The sequence below is a fragment of the Lichtheimia ornata genome, assembly GCF_029851405.1.
Source record: "Lichtheimia ornata isolate CBS 291.66 chromosome Unknown scaffold00111, whole genome shotgun sequence".
NCBI classification, from domain to species: Eukaryota; Fungi; Mucoromycota; class Mucoromycetes; order Mucorales; family Lichtheimiaceae; genus Lichtheimia; species Lichtheimia ornata.
Genome location: NW_026695431.1, coordinates 265 through 23,407, shown reverse-complemented (window position 1 = coordinate 23,407; position 23,143 = coordinate 265). Strand labels below are relative to the sequence as shown.

The 23,143-nt window shown below is 43.9% G+C and overlaps 8 protein-coding genes across 8 annotated transcripts; 6 read left to right on the top strand and 2 right to left on the bottom strand.

Moving 5' to 3' along the window:
- Window positions 1-1,286: 1,286 nt before the first annotated feature.
- O0I10_012092 (uncharacterized protein) lies at window positions 1,287-1,859 on the top strand (the record flags this gene model as incomplete). Its single annotated transcript, XM_058492039.1, has 1 exon — window positions 1,287-1,859. One exon carries the CDS (start codon window positions 1,287-1,289, stop codon window positions 1,857-1,859), a length of 573 nt encoding a protein of 190 aa, XP_058337193.1.
- A 3,670-nt stretch (window positions 1,860-5,529) lies between these two features.
- On the top strand, window positions 5,530-7,428 carry O0I10_012091 (uncharacterized protein; the record flags this gene model as incomplete). Its single annotated transcript, XM_058492038.1, has 4 exons — window positions 5,530-6,262; window positions 6,326-6,433; window positions 6,508-6,588; window positions 6,653-7,428. 4 exons carry the CDS (start codon window positions 5,530-5,532, stop codon window positions 7,426-7,428), a joined length of 1,698 nt encoding a protein of 565 aa, XP_058337192.1.
- Window positions 7,429-9,917: 2,489 nt separating this feature from the next.
- O0I10_012090 (uncharacterized protein) lies at window positions 9,918-10,225 on the top strand (the record flags this gene model as incomplete). The annotated part of the gene is made up of 2 exons (XM_058492037.1): window positions 9,918-10,115; window positions 10,175-10,225. The coding sequence occupies 2 exons, from the start codon at window positions 9,918-9,920 to the stop codon at window positions 10,223-10,225; spliced, it is 249 nt and encodes an 82-aa protein (XP_058337191.1).
- A 63-nt stretch (window positions 10,226-10,288) lies between these two features.
- On the top strand, window positions 10,289-10,608 carry O0I10_012089 (uncharacterized protein; the record flags this gene model as incomplete). Its single annotated transcript, XM_058492036.1, has 2 exons — window positions 10,289-10,371; window positions 10,434-10,608. The coding sequence occupies 2 exons, from the start codon at window positions 10,289-10,291 to the stop codon at window positions 10,606-10,608; spliced, it is 258 nt and encodes an 85-aa protein (XP_058337190.1).
- A 1,906-nt stretch (window positions 10,609-12,514) lies between these two features.
- O0I10_012088 (uncharacterized protein) lies at window positions 12,515-13,009 on the bottom strand (the record flags this gene model as incomplete). Its single annotated transcript, XM_058492035.1, has 1 exon — window positions 12,515-13,009. The coding sequence occupies one exon, from the start codon at window positions 13,007-13,009 to the stop codon at window positions 12,515-12,517; it is 495 nt and encodes a 164-aa protein (XP_058337189.1).
- A 4,991-nt stretch (window positions 13,010-18,000) lies between these two features.
- O0I10_012087 (uncharacterized protein) lies at window positions 18,001-18,282 on the bottom strand (the record flags this gene model as incomplete). The annotated part of the gene is made up of 1 exon (XM_058492034.1): window positions 18,001-18,282. One exon carries the CDS (start codon window positions 18,280-18,282, stop codon window positions 18,001-18,003), a length of 282 nt encoding a protein of 93 aa, XP_058337188.1.
- Window positions 18,283-20,215: 1,933 nt separating this feature from the next.
- On the top strand, window positions 20,216-21,480 carry O0I10_012086 (uncharacterized protein; the record flags this gene model as incomplete). The annotated part of the gene is made up of 2 exons (XM_058492033.1): window positions 20,216-20,918; window positions 20,975-21,480. The coding sequence occupies 2 exons, from the start codon at window positions 20,216-20,218 to the stop codon at window positions 21,478-21,480; spliced, it is 1,209 nt and encodes a 402-aa protein (XP_058337187.1).
- A 217-nt stretch (window positions 21,481-21,697) lies between these two features.
- Window positions 21,698-22,246, top strand: O0I10_012085 (uncharacterized protein; the record flags this gene model as incomplete). The annotated part of the gene is made up of 1 exon (XM_058492032.1): window positions 21,698-22,246. One exon carries the CDS (start codon window positions 21,698-21,700, stop codon window positions 22,244-22,246), a length of 549 nt encoding a protein of 182 aa, XP_058337186.1.
- Between the last annotated feature and the right edge of the window lie 897 nt (window positions 22,247-23,143).

Here is a 23,143-nt window from a genome sequence, read left to right as displayed (position 1 = left end):
AGGTGGGCTGCTGCTAGAGCTGTGCCGAAGCCAAATGCTATTGAAGCGGCAAGATTTTTATACCGGGAATTGTTTTGGAAGTTTGGCCCAATCAAGTATATTTTATCTAACTGTTGTATCCTGGCACACATTCTCACGTTTGTCAACCTGCTTTTTCTATCATACGATGGAATTCCCCTATCATCCGAATGAAGGGTTACCTTGTCATCGCCAAGCTTATCCATATTGGTTACCTATTGCTATATACGTACACGCTTCATCACTGTACCACCCGTTGTGATGAGGGACGATGGAGGACACGTGACCAGACAGCTCGGTATGAAAAGACCCGCTCCTAAGAACCCACCCTAACACAACCCATATGATACAAAGTACAAGTGCCACCTCCCCGCTCCCACACAAACCTTATCAACAATCATATAAATATTCATTATAGTGAATTAAGAATCCTTAGTGAGCTTCCTGATACTTGTGAGCAGCCTTAGTATGAGCCTTGCCTCTGTGTGTGTGTGCCTTTTCAATAGATGTGCTTATACTTTTATGTTGTATCCCCTTAGCTGTATCCTAGTTCTCTTTTACATCTGTGCACTCTCTTTCCCTTTTGCGTTCTTTCTCGATTGTAATTCCCTTTGAGCTTTTGTCGTTTGAAACATCTTTTGTATCTTTATTTGCAGTAGTAGACCATTCGGTACGTGTTTTTAGATAGATGCCTTCTTATATGAACATCTCGACTGACATGGCAGGGCATACAAATATAGGCCTTGCTGCTGACCTCGTTCCGGTTAATTCATTTCATGGTGGAATAGCCGTGTACCAGCAAAGATAGTCCCGCTACAATATACCAAACATCTATCATCAACACCAAGGGGTCCTGATCCAAGTGCCACATCAGCCTTTTGTGTTATCTACACCTCACATCAGCACACAAGGTACTCCTTCTATCAGCATGTACAACCCATACCAAGCCTATAATGTACAACAGCCCCAGCCATTTGTGATGCAAGGGTACCCTGCCTTACCCCAACCACCACAATCTGCTACTTCTCTGGAGAGAGCATTACGAAGATCCAGTGTTGTTTTTGGATGAATTTCATAGAAGCGCAACAGCAAGGAATTGCCTCACAGATGACTTGAAGTATCAATTGGTGGAGCGTCATCTTAAGGGTGAAGCGCTTGACTGGTTCCGAAAGATGGAAAGGAAGGATCTCGTGTACGATGATGGCACACCTCAGTGTTTTGTATAAAAATTCTTGACCAGGTTTCTCAATGAGGAACGTTGTAACAAAATGCAAGAAGACTTTTATATGAGGATCCAAGGAGAAAATGAGCCGGGCGAGCCGTACATCGATGCCAAAATCCAATTGTGGAGATGTTTGCAGCTTGGCCAACAGGGTGTGACAAATCCAGAGCTTAGCACCATTCGATGTGGATTACGACCACACAAAGAGTTCTTCCTCAAGTTGACCATGCCGAAGACCATTGATGATTTGAGGGACACAGTACGTCTTGCCGACCAATGCAGAGCCAATCCATCATCAATGCCTGGAGGAGTGCAGCCTATGTCAATTCTCGGGAGTCAATCTCCTCAAGAGGAACCACAAGGGCAAATCGTGCACAACACCCACGGCAAAGAGCAGCAAGTATGGGAGACAAGGATGGACAAGCTTATGCCACAAATGGAAAGTTTGGTATCCATGCAACAAGAGGTCCTTGAGAGGATCAGTGAAGAGCCAACGTTGTATATGGATCAAGGGTGTCGTGCTGAACATGCCATCCAACGAGATCTTGTTTCAGAAGCCATTAAGAAAAACGGTGACACTGGTGCCGAAAGTTCGGGTTTTTGGAGGGGCGGCCATTGACAGGTGTGGTCGCCCAAAACAAAGCAAATCCTGTAAACCATATGCATGTTGTGCATTTTGTTGAGGGCAATGAGGCAAAATCAGCAATCCAACGGGAAGTAGCGCCAATGGATACAAATGAGAAGCCACCCACCATTGCACAACCAAAACCATCATCACCGGAATTACTGCAAGGAAAAAGAGATGACATGGATCCAAGTTTGACGTGTGAGCAAGAGGTGATTAGTAGCAGTTGTGCACCAAAGGGTGTTTGATAGTAGATAGATGACCTCTTATTTGGACACCTCGACTCATATGGCAGGGTATACAGATATAGGCCTTGCTGCTGGGCACGTTCCGGTTTATTCATTTCACCGTGGCATGATTGTATCACACACACGTTCTGGGTATACTCCATTAGGAAGCACGCACACACACACCCTCTTCAACTACCATCATCCTTAAAGCTATAAATACGCACAACAACCACCACTTGAATAAAGGATCACTCATTTTATTGAGTCTCGTGAAAAAATGTAAAATCATCTTCTCGAGTCTCGTGACTTATTAGCCTCCTCTTTCATATAAGTGATATTACACCAACAATGGATCGCATTTTGCAAATGCCATCTTTGACATGTTTATCAAGCTGGTTAACTCTTGACATAAGCTTTCGGCTCCTTATCACCCCCAAACAAACGGCAAGGTCGAAAGGATGAATGGCACTATCGTTCAAGGATTCAAGACGTTGGCCTATTAGCATCCGCAGCATTGGGACGATCACTTGGAAACCGTGCTGTATGCTTATCGTATTAAGACACATGCAACATTGGGGATATCCCCTTACGAGTTGCTTTACGGTATTCGACCACCGGCTCATCATAATGACAATTTACAGCAAATTGGAAGAAGGTTGGGCATGGAATCGTGTATTTTATTTGAGAGATCGCAATTATGATAATGGAGATCCGGCAATCAAGGAGGTTGCGGTTCAGGTTGATACACATGCTAAGTTTACAATTGCGAGTCTGGTACTTGGGGTAAACCATAAGAAGCAAGGGAAGTTTGACCCTACCTATCAACCTGCCCCTTATCGCGTCTTAGCAGCTTTTGACAACAACACCTATTTGCTGGCAACCGATATGGAAAGATTCTGAAGAGACGTGTTAATGGAGCGCATTTGAAGGCGTATATTGAAAGACCAGGTCATATCAAGATGTCGCCCGCTTGGCAAGGGGAGTGCGATGAACGGGATAGAAAAGTTGTGTGACCAATTTAACTACAAGCTCCAACGAAGAGCATCCGCCTTATTTGACAAGTTCCACTTCCTGGATTTTATATGGAGACTCTTAGACCTTTTCCCTTTGTCTTCCTCTTGGAAGCATTTATCAATCTCCATAGTTGGAGTAAGTTGTCAACCCCTTTCTTTCAAGTTATCAAATCAGTAATTACATGCAGGATCAATAAAGACTGTAGTTTTAAGTCAACCAAAGAGCGACGTATTTCAGGTGATCGTAAATTGGTTGCCTTTAATGAAATCCCCTTGCCAACATCCAATCCCATCCGTACAATCATATAGCTCACGCTATCTACCGCTTATTCTCCTTGTATTTTGAAAGAAACAAAGGGTATTGCCACGACGATAATAGCGATCTATTTGCGGATTCCATTTGTGCCGGTAGGTTGCATTCCTTGTTGGTCACTTGTGGTTATCCATCGATGTAGCGATTTCAACGCGGGAAAAGAATACTTGTTGCTGTGATTCACCACATTGTTTTGTTGCTAAAGATCGTTGTAATGTTTTAAAGTCGATTCCTTTTGTGTCATCCACAAGTTCCATTTCACGCGCCTTCATCATTGCATGTTGAGATCGGCACCAACGTCGATGCATGGTATCCATACCAACGGAAACATAGCAACATAGTCACGTGTTGCAGAGATAGCGATTGGTGACGATCGTTTTCATCTATCCAGTCATTCGGGTGCATATGACGTCGTGGTTGATAATTGACCTATGCGTTGGACGGGTTGTCACGAAGCGAATACCAGGACTCAACGTGCTCAGCGAAAGATGCCGACGAAAGTAAAAGCCAAAACGAGAAGCTACATATATCGATGATGCCGTAACCAGGAGACGTATGGTGATAGCGAACAGGTTTCCAGGCCACGAATGATCAACGTTTAGAGGATCGTCAATCTGAGATCACCATAACGGGCCTAAGATTTTCAACCAAAGAAAGCTCCGTTAGCAATCATACACGAGCATCCCTCCTCAAAAAGCGAATATGCAGCATAAAATATCCAAGCACGCCATGTACATACCACACCATCATGATCCAATCCCAATACAATCTACATGATCGCTCGTTGGGGTATTTCTTCTCCCATATTGAAAGCTCGAAATAGAGCACCGTGCCATGTTACGCTTGCTGCATCTTGAAGGGCAATCCAAGTATATCCATATCGATCCAGTAATTGCTTGTGATCCTTTCCTTGCTCCATTGATAATGATCCAGTGCCAAAGAATATCATGCTGCTCACTGTAGCATTGTACGCATGCATTGCATCTCTTGATGTACACACATCCTTTCAACCTCTTGCGCGGCCATGAAATCATGTGATCGGTTGCCAGAACACAGATTGCTTGTATGATGGTCAATAAACAGTGTCCATGCCAACCAATGCCTTGCTACAAACCTTACATCTTGGCATTTGTCCAATCCATCCACAACGGCAGGGAGGAGTAAGTCCAACGATGTTCATTGAATATGATCCTGTTTTAATCCATTGAGTACCATCCAATGATACATTCCCGTACTGGATATTGTTGTACTTGATACATACCATCGCTGGGCGTTGAACCTTCGTTTTGTGCTCTCGTCTTGCTTTAATATCACGTGATCAGGTCGTTGGATAAAGGTTGCTAGTGTTCATTGTAAGAAGCTTGTCGAGATACATTGCCAACGAATTCCTTTGCTGCCCACCTTTCAAGTGGTCTTGCTTGCACCATCAACACACTATACGTTGCCACCTTCAACAGGATCTCTTTACACATTCCTGCTGAAGGTTGCCATTGTCGCCATTACTGAACCAGGAAGGCTGTAAAAGACAAGCATATGAGAATACACAACGACGAAAGGGCAAGTTGGCTCTTACACTCTACTACAACGCTACTCACCTTCATACACACTCTTTCTCACACATCGCTTGCTAATGAGGGCTTCCATGTCGAACCACGATTGTGGCGTTGGATCTGAATGGGCAAGAAGCAGCAAGAAGAAGACGAGTACACCATACACGCACACAAGAAAAATAGTCTCGGCCCATCACACACACATACAATAAACAACACCACCATTCATAACGCTTTCATACACGTATCTTCTATTATCATTATTGGTAAGGGGCGGGGTGACAGGTTGGAGGGGTGCCAAGGCTATTGTTGCTGCGGTATGGCTACAATACAACTACACCTAGCAATACTACCACACCTATACCCTTTTATAAGCAAGTGATATAAAGATAGTTTAGACATACTTGTTTACCCATTCCAACTGCAATTGTGAAGGATCATGACATTGGATTAGTCAAATGGGGTGAAATGGGGTGACGTCGTCTTGGTAATAAATTGCCCGTTTCCAGCTCAACGAATTTCTTCCTCTCTCTTCCCAACTTTTTTTCAACTCGCGTCATGCCCTACTTTTGGCTCTTTGCTACTGTCGCTGCTTTCGCCTCTGGCCCTCTGTGCCCATTTGTCCTGCTCTTTGCCTGCATATTGCAGCTGCTTATCGCTTTCCCTGTTCTCTCCGCCTCGTTGTTTTGCCTCTTCATGTTTTTCGTTTTCTTTCATGATCCCCTTGTTGCCTTTTGGCACTCTCTTGTCGACGTTTGGGTGTGGTGTTCGTCTGACTGGGATCCACGTATTTTGCAAGCAATGCGTGATAATGAAGAAGCAACCAAGTTCGTGATGGAAGCCCGTGCATTTTGGAAGGTGGTTGATCTCACAGGTGCTCCTCTTTATGACGTTGCCGATATTGAGGGCCCTGCTGCTGATGAGATCGTTTCTGCTTGTGGTGATGAGTCCGTTTTTGGTGTTGCTCCCGTTTTTGGTGATGTCTCGTTTGCTCCTGTTGTTAGTCGTTCTGGTTTTTCTGCTCTTGGTGTTGCTTCTGCTTTTGTTGGTGTCGATGGTGTTCGTTCTTCTGGTGTCGATGGTGTTCGTTCTTCTGGTGTCGATGGTGTTCGTGGCTCTGTTGTTGGTGATGGCGTTTCTTTTCCTGCTGTTGCTGCTACTGCTTACGATGACGTTGAGGCTCTTGGTGCTGGTGCTGCTGATGTTGGTCGTGTGTTGGACCCTGTTCCTGGTGGTGAGAATGTTGTTGCTGCTCTTGGTGTTCGCGAAGAGGATGTTATGGACGAGCTTGGTAAGTATATATCGGAACATTGGTTCTTTAACCATAGAATTATTAACAATGCCTCTTTTATAGCTTTTCTTTTTCTCCACTTGAGTGTGGATGATCCTCTTGACGAGGATACCTACATGGCTCCCCCCTTTGATCGTCGTTACGTGGAACCAGTTGACATAATGGAACTTGGTAAGTGGTGGTGTAGCATACATGAATTATGATGCTGAATCACATACCTACTCACATGGGATGATGTTTTCTAGATGATCATTTGCTCTCGGTGATGTCGGTGCACTTGGAAAACTCTCCTTTCTTCCAAGATGATGACGATCCCATCATGATCGGTAAGTATCAAACTTGAACGTCTTTTATATAACCATATGTATCTAATATACTGCTATTACTTAGATATGCCCTCTCCCCTCATTCCATCACGACCCGCAACACCACCCCCATCACCTCCTCCATCACCTACGCCAATTCCTATGGAGGTTGATCTTACAATCGTTTCCCCTACTGTCAACACTACCGCTTCCACCACCACCATCACCAATACCGCTACCATCACTACACCTATGCCCACTGACACTCCTGCCACCACAACCACAACTACCGATATCACACCTGCTACCACTACTACCGCTACTGCTATTGTCACTTCACCACCTCCTAGTCCTCCTCTTAATCCCGCCATGTCACTCATTTGGTCACGCATTCAACAACTCCGTACTCGTACAACACCATCATCCAATTCCGCAACACCCTCTTCTACCGTTACTATGCCTACCACTCATTCTGCCGCTACCACTTCCTCACGTCCTCTCATTAACGACAATATGCCACCTCCTCCATCACGATCACGACGTATCACCCTCACTGTCACGCCACCTACAACATCATCATCCACCGCCACATCCACTCGTTCTTCATCTATTGTACGTCCCGATATGCCTCCTCCTCCTCCACGACCACCACGAGCAACCGCAACACCTTCATCTTCTTCTCGCGTATCATCATCCTCATCCTCATCCTCATCATCTACAACCGCCACCACTTCAACACCTAGTGAATCCGAACAACCACAACAGCAACAACAACCCACCACCATCACTTCCGCCACACCTCAACCATCATTACCTTCCGATGTGCGTGAAGCACAAGAGGCCCTTGGCCTCTTTGACTGATTGCGTGTGCCTTTTGGTAAGTGAACATTGGATCACTATCTTTGTACCTCTTACTAATGTATTTCTATCCCATCTACAGGGTGACTGGTTTGGTGGTCCTTTTCCTTGAGGACGTTTTCGGGTTATGGATGGGATACCCTGCAGTCCAGTCTCAAGCGTGGATGATTCTCAGGTACGTTCAGCTTCATGTGTGTTGAGTGAAAGGGTCGGCATGTAGGTCTCGCGGTGGGAGGATGTGGAGGGTCATCGATGACGCTACCTTGGGTGCTGTAAGAGCCAACGAGAAGTCCAATTGGTATCCATGATCCAGCTTGCTATGTACAAGACCTTGCATTCCTACGTCCTCTCATGGTCTATTTGCTATGTTACCCACTGAGGTGCTTGATTTGGTCTTGAAAAGGTAAGTCAAAATATTGGTATTGTTGGTGTTCCATTTACTTACTAACGTACTTTTATGTTGTGGGGGCCATCATGGTTATTGATACTGTGATGTGTCCCTGCATAGTGCCACCGCCTTTACATGTTGGATGATCATGTATTGGCACAAGCGGTAATCATTCTATGAAGTGGGTATCGGCAAAGGAACATCAAGACATGGTGGGCAAGGCATCATAGCCTGGGGATTGGTGAAGATTGGACGTCGTTGGATCCGGCGCCCTTGGTGCAGAGGATAAGACTTTGAAGGATCCGTGAGTGGGAAAGAGGCCTGCATGTTGATTCCTTTCACTCTCCACATGGGGTTGGATGTGCCTGGGATGACATGCCACGTCTTGTTTCTGGTTCTGTAGGGTATCCCTGTGAACAGGTTATGGTCACGCGTTGTGGTATGTATTGAAGCACAAATGGGTATGTCTTTTCAAAATGCTAATGGATGTCTCTCTTAACAATAGGCCTTGGGCCCTTTTGGGGCGATTGTTACGAGCAGCGGCTGCTGTCGCGGAGGACAGGAGTTCTCTTTTCTTTTTATTGGTGTCGTTACCGATCCGGATCTTGGGCATTTGGTGGCATACGCAAGGGTTCTCCTTCCTTTTTATCGATGGTGCAATCGTATCGAGCCATCGTTGTCATGGCAACAAGGTGCAAGAGTTCTCTTTTCTTTTTACTGGTGCCATTATCAAGCTGAATACACTGGTCGCCGTGGTTACAAGTCTCAAGCTCTTTCTCGCTCCTTGTGTTGGCATTGCTACATATCAAGAGGCTATCACCATGGCTACAACGCAAAAGGTGTCTCTTTTCGAGAATACTAGATCGGTGCTATTGCCAAGTTGACCACATCTTTCGCCATGGCTACAGCGCAAGGACATTGCATTGCATGCATCTTATTCGCGTATTACCTATTTGGACACATTCATTGTCATGGCGACAGAGCAAAGGAGTTCCTTTTCATTGTACTGGCATCGTTACCAATTTCAACATATTTATCACCAAGGCGACAACACACAAGGAATTGCTTTTCATTTTGTTGGCGGGACACATTTATCGCCATGGCTACAGAGGAGACAAGACCTTTTCCCTTCTATTGGCGGCGTTACCTATGAGGGTTATTTATCATCATTGGTCAAGGCACAGCGGGGTCTCTTTCAATCGACTTGGTGGTGTCACTGAATTTGGGCATTTATCGGCATGGCAACAAGGCACAAGGGCCTCTTTTTCTTTTATTCGATGAGGCGATCCGTTGCGATGCAGCTATTATCTTTGATCCACGTGCATACGATCCTGCTTGTTTCAGTAATTGGTACTCCTCTCTGTGATACGATACATGGCTATGGCATCAAGATGCGGCTCATCACGCTCTCGTTTTATTGGCATTATGGTGGCAGCAGCAACACGATGAGGAGTTGGCCTGTTGTACTCTACATCCGACAAAGCATGACACGGAGGGCAACGCAATGGCATTGAGGAAGGCATTGACTTTGATCACGTCACCATTGTCATGGCTACAATTGCGAAGATTCATACCTATGACATCAATGATGGATTATCAAAAGGTCTTTCGGACACTGGTGGCATTTATCACTTGGATGGATTGACAACACACAACTATCGCGATGGCTTTATGCCACATGGCGCAACCAAGACACGAATGCAGGCATCTCGTTATGTTTACATCACATCCCAATGGCGGCATGTGCATCAAAATGATCTTTTGCGAAGGCTTTCCTGTTACAATTCCACATCATCAAGATTTTCCAATTCATTGACAAGAAGGACCAATCACTATTGCATCTTCAGAAGTGGTTATCGGCGGTGATCATAATTTCACAGCACACATGTGGCAGCGGATGGCGAGGACATCTCATCTCTTGGTGGCTGGAGCATGCTATCCGTTACTACGCATTCGAATGGAGGACGAATTGCAACCAATGCACTTGCTATGGCTTTACATTGGACCTTTTCATCATCTATACTCTATGAGACCAAGAAGGCTATGAAATCATACACACATGGGTCACATGGCGTTGCAAGAGCATTCACAATTTCAACCAAGAATGTTATCAGCATTCAAGTCTGGATTTTCTCCACAAAGCCATATCAATCCAAAGATTCCTGCTGGTCTGTGGACCTTTTCCTATCATGGGAGGTTCATGCATGGTTACGGACAATTTGGCGAAGCCCAAAATCGCCACATGGTCGACATTGTACTCAAAAGTCAAGAACAAACCAACCAAGGCTCGACCATTAAAAACGTATGTATATGATTCCAAAGCCAATCTATTACCATGACGCTTACCGTATCATTATATAGATGCAATCATTGAACGTCTGTACCATACCACAGCGGTTCTGGCGAAATTGATTCTGGATTTCCTATGCACAGCAATTGCATGATTCCACATATATATATCAAGACAATCAATCTATGGCTCTCTATCTCGTACGCGCATACACGTTCATCAATCATTTCAATCAAGCGCTCACTCAATCACAACCACAAATATCAAAGTAAGTATCATTGGGTGAATTGGTTGACATACAAGATCCATGTATTGACAATGGTGTTATAGAACAAACATGCCTGGAAACAAACGTCAATGGCATCAAGACCGGTCTGGAGGATATGTATCGCTTTGTCGTTCAGGGTCACAGGGCACCGTGCGGCCACCGATTAAGAGTCGCCTGGCCGTTGGGTGCCGTGCTGAATCTGCTCAACAATCTCGACCATCACTCAAACAAGGATAGGCATTCAATATGATCAAAATCAAGAGAGCCTGAAAAAAAGAAGTAGGTATATGATTGGCTTTATCAAGGATGAAAAGTGGATTCTCATTGTGGGCTACTAGAAAAGAAGAAAAGAAAAAACAAGAAAAAGAAGAAATGTGGGACTTGCAAGAACTGTGCTAGGAGAACTTGAATCACGCTGGAATCGGTGTTTGACCACAAAGGGCCTTACGTTGGCGCAAGTGAAAGGATACTGCAAACCATACACGCGCTCCCGATGAAGATGGGTAAGTACATTCGAATCTTCCTTTTTACCCTGCCATTAGTAATACCATGTTCGTTAGGCTTCTTTGTACACGCTTGAAAGCTACCCGCAAGGTCATCAAGGTTGGGTCTATTTTCGGTGGCAAGCGCAATGAGGACAATGGAACGTTAAAGCCAATGTGAACACCATTTTGGAAAAGAGGATACTCAAACCGAACGTATGATGAGTTGTGTTTGCGAGAAGGATCTGTAAGTGACATTGGTGCGGAATGTCATCGAACGCCATGCATACTAATACCTGTGTGATACAGCGGTCTCGTTGGATCTACAAATACTGGTACAAGGAAGGAGGGACTACCCTTATGATACTTGAAGCTCTCGTCAATGTGACAGCACGGCACTATGCTTTGGGCTTTGTTGGTACGAGTCCTTGTTGGGTGGTAGCATAATGAAGAAAACGACACCCGAGGTCCCAGATAAAGCTATCGCTCGCAGCTATCATTTTTAAACATGTATATTTAGCTAGTCATTTTCATACATGTCATGCTTAATTGAGAGCTAACATAATGACCATTTATGCAATAAAGCAATACAATCTCCTATACGCCTATGCATCTCTAACCTCATCATTGGTATTTTGAACTAGCAACTTTATACACTCATTATTGCCATGTAACTCTTTTGCCTTGGAGACCCTCCACCTTGGTTATTGTTATTGCATGATTGGTATTCCTTGGTTGGTAGCTTTACCTCTTTGTGACCATGATTAATAAAGGTTCCAATAAATGACGATTAGGTTACAAGTATTGGCACCCTCACCCTAAACTTATTATCGTTACAAGTATGCTGATCACTTTCGTTCTCAAAACACCCCCATGGTTTACTATTACTATTTTGAATAGGAGCGCATCCATATAGAATGCAAACGTGTAGATAGCCGACGTCATTGAGATGACCTATCTAGAGCCTGAAACTTTCACACGTGGTGCTATCCAGTATGCTGATCAACTTTGGTTATGATCCGTGTAAGACTGTTTATTAAGATATAATAAAAACCACCTGGCTAAAAGGTTAGTACGACAACCAAGTGAGAACAACAATAAGAGATACACACCTTAGCAAGTAGGTGGTTTTTGATAGTAAAAGAGAAAGCAATAACGTGCTCGACAAAGGTACAAAAAGAGAGAAACAACTGAAGAAGAAACAATCATCATTAACTAAATCTGCATAAGAGGCAGCAGAGAGGAGAACTTACAGAAAAGATGTAAGAACGGGGAGAAACACCCAAGCAACGAAAGATGAACAAAAGTAATGAGGGAAAGAAGAAAATGAATAACAACGAGAAGGATTTAAATAATGAAATGGCAAAGGGAAAGTATCCTGCATGAAACACTAAAATAAAGCAGCCGGCAAAAGATCAAAATGGATCATCATCCCCCACCTAAACATGGATGAAACGGGTAAGGAAGTCCTTACGATCGTGGAATACGCCCAGAGAATCTTCGTTGATTCGCCTCTTAAGTAAACAGCCTTGACTATCTCCAAGCTGGTACGTACGATTGTCAAACCCAGCAATAACAATGAATTGTTGATCCGAGTAATTAAGGTCCATCTTTCTTTTTGCCTCATGTTTTACACGTAAGACCACAGTGCCTGGCGGATACTAGACTCGAATACTAGGCCCTTGTTTGTACTCCATATAGCTCTTGACTCGGTCATCCAAGGCAATTTCATCAATCATCATGTTGCGATCTCTCGAATGCATCAATCTTGCACCATCGAGGACATGCCCAACTTGCAGCAGAACATCATCCGTAGGAATGTTGGCAGGCTGCCCGAACAAAAGTACAAAAGGAGAAATTCCCAGTGACTCATGCGCCTTAGTACGATATGAGTACAACACGCTTGGGACATGCAAATCCCATTCAGTGGGATGCTCATAAGAAAGCTTCTTCAATGAGGCCATGATGACATCATTCAAATGCTCGCAACGTCCATTGGTTTGTGGGCGATAAGGTGCAGTGTAAAGATGCTTGGTACCGAGCTTGTCCAATGCGATCTCAATTCCAGTTTGAATAAATGCAGAGCCATTGTCCGACAAGATCTCCAAAGGTGGTCCAAATTGGGAACAGATATCCTCATAGATGAAAGTACTCATATTCTCGGCAGATGGGTTCTTGAATGCACGTGCTAAAGTCCAATTGGTGTAGCACTCCACTCAAGTAGAAAGCGATTACCATTCTCCGTTTCAGGAAGAGGTCCCACAAAATCCAATGCAAAGCGTTGAAAAAGACGATAAACGGGCACCTTTCTAGTAGCGTGTGGTCTTGCTACAGGAGCGTACAGCTGACATTGCTTGCATGATTTGATAAAGTCTTTGAGATCCTTGAAGACACATGGCCACCAATAAGATGAGTACAAGCGCGCCCAGCTGGCATTAATACCAAAATAGTCATATCCATCATGCACTTCCTTAAGGATCCTTAATCGTTCTTCACCCTTAAATGGAATACGCACCCAACGCAGGCCCACTTTATGGTAAAGATCGTTGTCTTGAACATGAAAAAGTGAAGATTTGGTCTTGGCTACCCGAGAGTACCGATTTCATGTCAAGCACATCCCTGGTAAAACGAATGTTGTGGCAGATGTTCTCTCACGCTACCCACCATCAGAGGATCCAAGGGAACCAAGTGGAGAGGACTCGTTGGCCGAACTATATGATAATCTTTAATTCAAGGGCAAGTCTATGAGGATTCGTTGAAGCCTATCTATGAGTACCTCTTGTGTTCTTTGGATCAAAAATGGCGACGCGTATGAACAACCTACATTTCATTCAAACTTTTCGAATTCCAAGCCCTAGTATGGTTTTTGCTAACCGTGGTACACGCCGGATTGATAAAATCCAAGATCCTATACATTTAGGGGTTCGCAATCTGGAACATGAAACATGATCAGGTGATGCTCTGGACCATGCTGAGCATCGCCATTGAAAAAAATCTAATCTCTTCATTAGAAAATTTTGAAAGCGGGCATCGACATGCAATAGAGGCAATACCTGCCTAGTACCAGTAAGAAAGGGGTACGGCCTAGCTGCCAGATATTGAGTACCTCAACCACCAAAATTTCACACACGCATCGTTGCAGTGTGCTGATCATTTTCGTTACCATAATGCCCTCAGGGTTTACTATTACTATATTGAATGGGAGCGTACCCATATAGAATGCATACGTGTAGATAGCCGATGACATTGAGATTACCTATAGTGAGCTTGAAACTTTCACACATGGTGCTATTCGGTATGCTGATCAACTTTGACTATATGAACAACCTACATTTCATTCAGGCATTTCGAATGGCAGGGCCTACTATGGTTTTTGCTAACCGCGGTACACCCCGGATTGATAAAATGCGAGATGCTATACATTTAGGTGGGTTTCCCTATCTCGAACATGACACTGGGTCAGATGATGCTCTGTACCATGCTGAGCATCGCCATTCATAAAGATCCAATCTCTTCATTAGAAAATTTCGAAAGCGGGCATCGACATGCAATAGAGGCAATACCCGCCTAGTGCCAATAAGAAGGAAATACGGCCTAGCTGCCCGATATTGAGTTCCTCAACCGCCAAAATTTCACACATGCATCATTGCAGTGTGCTGATCATTTTCGTTGCCATAATGCCCTCACGGTTCACTATTACTATTTTGAACGGGAGCGCATCCATATAGAATGCATACGTGTAGATAGCCGATGACATTGAGATTACCTATAGTGAGCTTGAAACTTTCACACATGGTGCTGTCCAGATCAACTTTGGTTATATGAACAACCTACGTTTCATTCAAACTTTTCGAATGGCAAGGCCTAGCATGGTTTTCGCTAACCGAGGTACACCCCGGATTGATAAAATGCGAGATCCTGTACATTTCGGTGGGGTTCCCAATCTCGAACATGAAACTGGGTCAGATGATGCTCTGGACCATGCTGAGCATCGCCATTCAAAAAAATCCAATCTTTTCATTAGAAAATTTTGGAAGCGGGCATCGCCATGCAATAGAGGCAATACCCGCCTAGTGCCAATAAGAAGGAAATACGGCCTAGCTACCCGATATTGAGTTCCTCGACCGCCAAAATTTCACACATGCATCATTGCAGTATGCTGATCATTTTCGTTCCCATAATGCCCTCACGGTTCACTATGACCGTTTTGAATGCCATGGCATGCATGTACGGTAGTCGTGATGGACCTATAGGGTGGGCCTCCCAGTAAGGTATTATCGAATGCCTTTTTCTTATGACCACCCACAGCATGAGGTGATGATGATGTGATGGCATCAGATGCATTTCTCTTGAAACCACTTTTGTGGCGGGGTGGAAACACCTTCTTTCTCATAACATTAATAATAGCACAATGATATGGAGTAAAGCACTAATCTGTTGTCGCAAAAGCAAATGCAACTTTCCACCCTCAGGTATTTCGCTAACACCCATGTACGCATACCGCCTCTTGACGATTCGTATATGCCTTGGTAGTGTTTATAGGTCGGCTGTCTAGAGACGTTTCGTGGGTGTCACGGGCAGCACAATCATTGACTATACTATACGCATCATTGATTTCATATTAGGATGTATGTGGCGTGGTTGTTCTCGACCATAATGGTACGCTGCGAAAACGAGATGATGAGTTGCCACCATCAATAGGTCGTCTGCCACTTCCTGGACCACCCATGGTCAAAGTAGAAAACAAGCAACGAAAAATGAGTCTCCTCGTGGTCCTCGTGGAACGTGACATTTGTATTGGGCTAAGAGAGAAAATCAGTAGACGCAACTATGAGGATCATGGCGCTTTTACATCTGCAGATGGTTATGCAAGGCAAGAAGATGTGGAAAGAGCCATGAAGCGTTTTGAGACAAAGGCCAGGGATCCGACCAGATAGCAAGCCGTTTTGAAGCACAAGATCAATCAAAGCAATGGCCGTCACAAAGCACCCAAAGATACCTGGTTCTTCAATAGGCGTCGGCAAATCATTGAGGCTATACAAAGCTATGCTAGGAGGAATGGAAGTGAAGGTAATATCTTGGAAGTTGTACGCATGTTCGAGCAAAAGTGGTTGAATGCACGTTTCTCTATTTCAGACTTGATAAAAAAGGAGGTGTTGGCTACATTTTTCCAATGAACACATATGATCACCAGTGTTAGTTCTTGTAATGCATGCAGCTTGATCACAGATTTTTATGCCTAGTTGTTCCCTGGCTCTCCCATCTCCTTTGTGTTCCCCGTCATGTGTCTTATTCACTCCCACCACCACCTTCCAATCATCTCCATGTTACATTTGATATTGCATAATCAGGTATGCCTATGTGAGTGGGTGGGCATTCTTCTATATTTTCTCAGCTACAGTAGGTACTTTACTTTTCATTCTTGCAAAGCCAAAGGTGCACACTTCCGGATACATATACAATAAAGAGCCCACGACTATTTATTTCGAAGTCCAAATGCTACATGTTGAAGTACAAGTTTGGTGAATGCCCACTATAATAGATAATACGATGATGATCCAGCATATGGGTACGGACGCATTTATTCACGAGCTGCTTGCACACCAGCAATGAGAGTGCGATCCACATAGAGATGTGCGTTGCGATGATACCGGGGACCGAAGATGCCGTAATCCAACAAAGGTGGATTCCTTCAAGGTGCCAGGGCCAATGAAAGGTGATGCATGGTTTATTCAAGCTTTCCCAAGGTAAAATGTGGCAAGGATATCATAACAACCAGCTCTTGAATCATGAGTAACGGTGTGACGAGTAGTAGGAGCGCTAGCCCACAATGTTGTGACCATAAGGCAATAGCAAGAGATCGTAACGGAGAATGACTGCCGAGTTGAACATGATGATTGAGAAAATGGTGCCGAGTATCAATGCCTTGTTCCCATTTCCTCATGCTGATATACACATCCTCACAAAGGTTTAGCAACGTAACATGGCGTGATAACATAGACGGATCCTCAGAGCTGGCATGACACGAGCACCGATATCGTTCGTATACGTGGCGACCGAGAAAGGAATGCTTTGGAAAAAAATTTCCGATGAATGCCTCATCGTACATCAAGCAATTGAATCAAATGAGCAAGTATTGCGTCTTGTGAAACATCCATGGCATCATCGTAACCGTACTCGCGAATGCGTGCATGATTGTAGTGAAAGCATGTGAAGGTATTTGACGTCTGTTCGAGATAATCCATCCCATCTTGAAGACATGGCCTTGATACACTCCCTCTCCAAATTGTATGATGTTGTATTCATGGCTCCAAATCATGATCCCAAACATACGCCGATCGAACAAAGCCATCGTAATGGTGTTGCATTTGAGAGAACGCTGATGATGATGGATGAGCTGTAAATGATCCGAGGTGGGAGTCGTGTCGATAGAAAATGCAATCAATGATGGTAGTTGTGGGCATGGGTCGGTCTTCAAGCTCTGCTACATAATCACTTGGTGATGCCCAATGCGTCCAATTGTGGGTGTCATAGGTCCATTCCACTAGCAAATACAAGTCCTTTCCATTTGGGGCTGATAATGGCGGGACATAGCTCCATCACGTCATTGAGAGTAAAAGAAAAGCCGTATTCCTGCTGTGCTTGCGAGTCCATAAGCAATGTGTCGTGTATAAGGAAAAGGATAAGGTAGCTTATTGTATCCATGGAGAGCTCGTCTTTCTATATACGCTATTTGTTAATGAAGATGAAAAGGGAAGACGTGATTCATGCGTACCAATATTAAGGAGCGCCATGTTGGCTAGTTCATCTTTCCCAGGAGATCATCCAATGGTAGTTCTCTTCGTGTCACAGCCTTTCTTGCATGGGATGCCCAACTCTGCCACCTCGTTATGGGTATATCCAATGAACCTGATGCCATCATGTGTTGTATAAGAAAAGGTGTCGATTGAAGGATAGCCCGTCTCCAAATCTTTGAAACATGTAAAAAAGTTGGTGCCTCCTTTGTGTCGGCATGACTCGAAAGATAAGAATCTACATACCTTCCCAACAATGTCACATGACAACCGTGTAATAAAGTCGTCTTTGCTGTCATGGTTTTGTTGTGTAGTGCAGTGGATGATGATGGTACAATCTAAAGCGTAAGCAATTAGGCATGAATCGTATCTTTGGATTCCTCAATACAGCCATGATTCAAACCTTTGCGAAGGGGACCCATAGGTGATGCAGGATCCAAGAGAGCTTTTTCAAGGGCTGTTTCCAGTTGGTTGAGTGCAATAAGCGAGTCTGAGCGTGCGTATAAAAGTTGTACAAGCTGGTGTTTGAGATCGCCAACAGCGAGTTGCGATGTGTCAATAACTTGATCGTGTCTCTGCAGATGCATGGCTGCCGTCAATGTCGAAAGTAGATTGTCGCATTCGAGTTGTTGCATGTTGTCTACGATCGTGCAGAGAAAGAAGGAGGAGTGCGGGGTCTCTGTGTGCCTTATGCAACCAACCCATTTATTTATCCACTCCTGCTTGTATGATTGATCCCTATTACCGCGTCAATAATAAATGATAGCTATTAGCTTTCTATCATGGAGGATTCTAACAGTAATGGATCGATTAGGTAAATGATGTTAGTCTTTGAGCTCATAATTGCTTATCCTGAAGTGGGGTAAAAATGCTATCATGTATCGATTGTGCTACATTGAATGCTATCTGTGCGCCATGCAGATGTTTAAACTATATTCAATATTGGGCTGACTGGATAAACGACCCTTGCTTCTGCAGACATTTGCTGCAAATACAACCATTTTTCATCCATGTATGCTTTGTATCTCATGATTGTCAAGTAGGCTAGTCTTTTTTATGCATGTGGATGGATGGATGGATGGATCAGGCGTGCGTGTTTGTGTAACGGCAAAATTCTCCTTGTTTATCCGATCCATTCATGCGGGGTAAAGCCACTGCTATGATTATTATGCAGCACCTTTCTCCATTCTCTGGTTACTCTCGTTTCCTTGACGACACCCGTAAACACCACCCTGCACCCCCTTTACAGCCAAATGTTTATGGTGGATACACAACAACAGCAACAACAACAACAACCGATTCATTGAATGACCAACCTCCATTGTCTTCCATGTCGCTTGCACTCATCGGCATCTTGCTGTTACTGGCTCTTGTTCTTCCGCTGACACAAAGACTTTAACGCTTGGATCAACCCACTGTACCCTATTGAGCCATGCAAGAAACCATAGCAACCAATATCGACAACGGATCCGGTTACGTCTTGTTGGAAAACACACTCAAGCACCTTATTGCTTATCGTTTCATGTGGTGTTCACTATGGACCTTTTTACATCATTGGACATCCTTGTACGATTGATTCACGACTGGCTGGCTGCATTTTAGGGATGGATCTACCGCCAAAAGGATGACTTGTACAGCTGGTGATGATGATGGCAGTAACCGTTCATGAAGAGAATACCTATCCACGGTGTACGGAGCCTGTCAAACATCAAGATGGGTATGCTAAAATTACTAATGTGGATCGAAGGTAAGCATGGATGAACGACAAGAGGATAACGAACAAGGTACGTGATACGTGATGATGATGATGATGATGATGATGATGATGATGATGATGATGATGATGATGGCAGCATCCTATGATGAAGAGAGCATCTACCCACCTTGTAAGGAGTCTGGCAAATGTGAAGATGGATATGGTAAAGCATTGTTGTGATTGGAAGGTAAGAGTGGATGAAGGCGAAGAGGATAACCAACAAGGTAAGTGATGATGATGGCGATATAGGATCAATTATGGATGGCCTGGATCAAGATGTTCATCTGTGCGACTTTTATGAAGGATATACAAGGCACATTTCCCATTGACATTGCATACACAATTCGAGGGATTGCATATCGTTGTACTTTACAATAAAAAATATGGAGATGTTTATGATTGGATGGTATGAAATGCAAAAGGGCGATAATACATGATCGATGGATGGTTTGTAATATAGAGCACCATGCTTGCAAACCTATTGTAGAGTTGTCCCATAATATGCGTAGTTGTCAATTTGTCATACGAGACTTATGAGATTCAACAACGTTGTAAAGTTCGTGATGGAGGTAATACCTACAGACACATTTGAGCTGTGGTCTTCTTTTACTCCATGTGGGATGTCCATGTCGATTAGATGCTGTGATGATTATCAGTGGCATTTATCACAGCAACATGTTGGATAATAGGAATGATGATAGGGGATCAATGTAACCTATCCATAAGGGTACGCATGTGCAACGTGCAGTGTTTAAAAAATCAGTGGCGTAAACATCATCTTTTACTTTGTCTCTTTCTTTCCATTTTACACCATGACGTGCGTCGACTGGAAGAAAATATTACATGCCATGCCTGCAACATCGACCAACGATGGCAATGATGATGATGACATTATGAGCGCAACATTCGACATTCAGGATTTGTTGCATCACATCATCTCAAAACTTTCACATCGTATGCATGATTTGATATCGATTGGCAACTTTGAATGGGCCTTGAACGACGCTGCAGCCATACGAACGCTTGATCACTCATGCTTCGATGGATATCTATGTGCAGCAAAAGTGTATCATCAGCAAGACCATCACGAAGCAGCGATTGAGATATGCAATGAAGGCTTACAAATGATTCATCCATCCGATCCTGTCTATGCTACTCTGTGCTCAATGGTTACCAAATTACCAATGGAAGCGCGAGTCGACTTTATATCTTCATTACCCATGGACATCACAAGTCGTATTGCATGGATGATATTCACAAAGGGACATCCTACCAAGAATCCAAAGCAATACCCATGCCTGCAGGTCTCAAAAGTTTGGAACAAACGATTACTGGAACCGTATAACGCACTTGAATTGCATGTTGTCAATAGCAACGGTTTTGACAAATGGGAGCCGCACATAGTACGTTACGGGCATCACATGACATCTTTGACCATCGATGGGTGTACATCGCCATCATACAAGTTGCTTGAGAAAACAAAGTTTGGTTCATTGACAACGTTGTCAATAAAAGGTTGAGTGTTGTCAAGAATAAATGTGGTCATGGCAACTCATTTTGCTCTGCATTAGATACACCTCAGGATAAAGACACCTATATGATGGCAAGGTTACTACGCTCCTTGCAACAAATGCCAACAACATTGACAACACTCACGATCATTGCTCCGACAATGTTACCTATCGCTTCAATACTCAATTCATTGCCCCATTTGTCGTCATTCGAATGCTCTTCTATTGCAGTGGACCCAATCATGTTGCATTCGGCTTATCTAAAGATGGAAACTTTCAAGTTACGCTGCACGATGTATGCCGATTATGAGACTGCATCATGTATCCTGCCTCGATTTCCGTTCCTCCAGACACTCTTATTTGACGCAATCACCGATCGATTTCCAAAGATCTTGACACAGCTACCCCATTGGTGTCCTAGGCTACAGCACATTAATTTGGGAGCTGAGCATAGTGCCAAGCATCACATGACACCTGGAGGTGTGACAATTATTCTAACAATGAAAGATGCATCATGCATCATGCAGCAGCGACATCATTGCGCTCTTAAAGCATTATGCAGCTGATCTCGAAAACGTGGTGTTTCAATTATCCCTCGATGACTTTCCAAAGCATTTTATCATGCCTGTTCAATTCAAACGGCTAAAGTGTATGCAAGTAGTGTATGGTGATACACCTATTACCAATGAACGCTTGTGAGAGTGGTTGTTACGGTATGCACCTTTTCTCGAAGCAATCCATGTTGGCAGTGCTAGATCAGCAGGCATATCCGTATTCAATGCAATGATGGGACTGGCTCGCTTACGAGTTGCGGAAATTCCATTCTCGTCGGATACTATCAAAGGTCAAGCTTGCTTCTTGAAGCATCATCATACATTGGGTACCAAATCAAATCTACGAAGCCTCATCATCCGATTCGTTGGTGGCGCTTTTATCACAGGACATACACTGCAGCGCGTGGCTGGATTAAAACATTTGGAACAATTATCCGTTGTGGAAGAGAATGATGATGGCGGTGTATTTCATCAAACACAAAGGCTCATGTTTGAGAGTCTCATCTGTGGATGCACGTCATTGACACACCTAACCTTGGATGCTTTTACGTCGATTGATCAAGCAGTCATTGAAGCAGTGGCCAAATCAAAAAGCCTCAAGCACCTGACGCTCATGGTGGATGACGTTTCTCATACAACAATTTGCCCTTTAATTTCATGTCCTCAGCTCACCACGCTTCATTTATCAACTGACACGTCAACGATACCAGCATCTGATCCAGCTACTCAAAGAGAAAAGATGCTGCGGCTGGTTTTATCCAAAAGGGCACCAAGATGATCTACTCCACTTTTCTCATAGCCATGATGATGGTAAATGCTAGCTAAGATGAACAAAGGTCAATGACAAAATAAAAACAAAGGAACGCAAAGTAAGAGACGCCATCGACAAACGAGAAATTTGAGATTGGCTATCTCTAGCTTGATGCTTTCACACAATATACTTTTGACCATGGTGAAAAACATTGGCCTAGTAAAGACCCTCATGGTTCATTGTGTCATTTTGGGGTATGGCGGTCTTTATGTTGTAAACAAGATGCCACATGAATAGTGGTATTTGTTCATCCGGAATCGTGTCATTTATAGCAGAGAGAGAAAGTTGTAGGTAGAGGTGTTTGTATTACAAAGACAAGAGGATGGGATGATTATACAACTCACAACGAAAATACCATCATCAAAAACCCCACCTTGACGCAAGAATTGAACACACACAACACAAGTACTACAACAGTTGCCTTATCGATGCTTTATTCATATGCATATAAATAAGCCTTCTACTGAATACAGACACACCAAGTGGAAGGGTTGCTGGTTGCCATGGAGAGATTGGTTGCGTAGGCTGTGATAGCGGTGTGGGTGTCATATGCATGCATGACGGGCATTGTCTAATTTGGATGTTGTTTGTGTCAAAAGGTGCTTTGTTTACTCAGCTTCTCCTTCCTCCTTCTTGCCGAAACCTCACAACACCAAGATCGTGGTTCGACATGGGAGCCGTCATTAGTCAAGTCGATACGTGAAATGGTGTCCGTGAAGGTGAGTAACGTGTTAATAGAGTTCAAATATAGACTTTGTTCGCTGTTCGTACTGATATGCTTGTCTTTTTACAGCTTTCCTCGTTCAGCAATGGCGACAATGGCAGTGTTTGGGAGGAATGCGTAAAGAGATTCTCTTCAAGAAG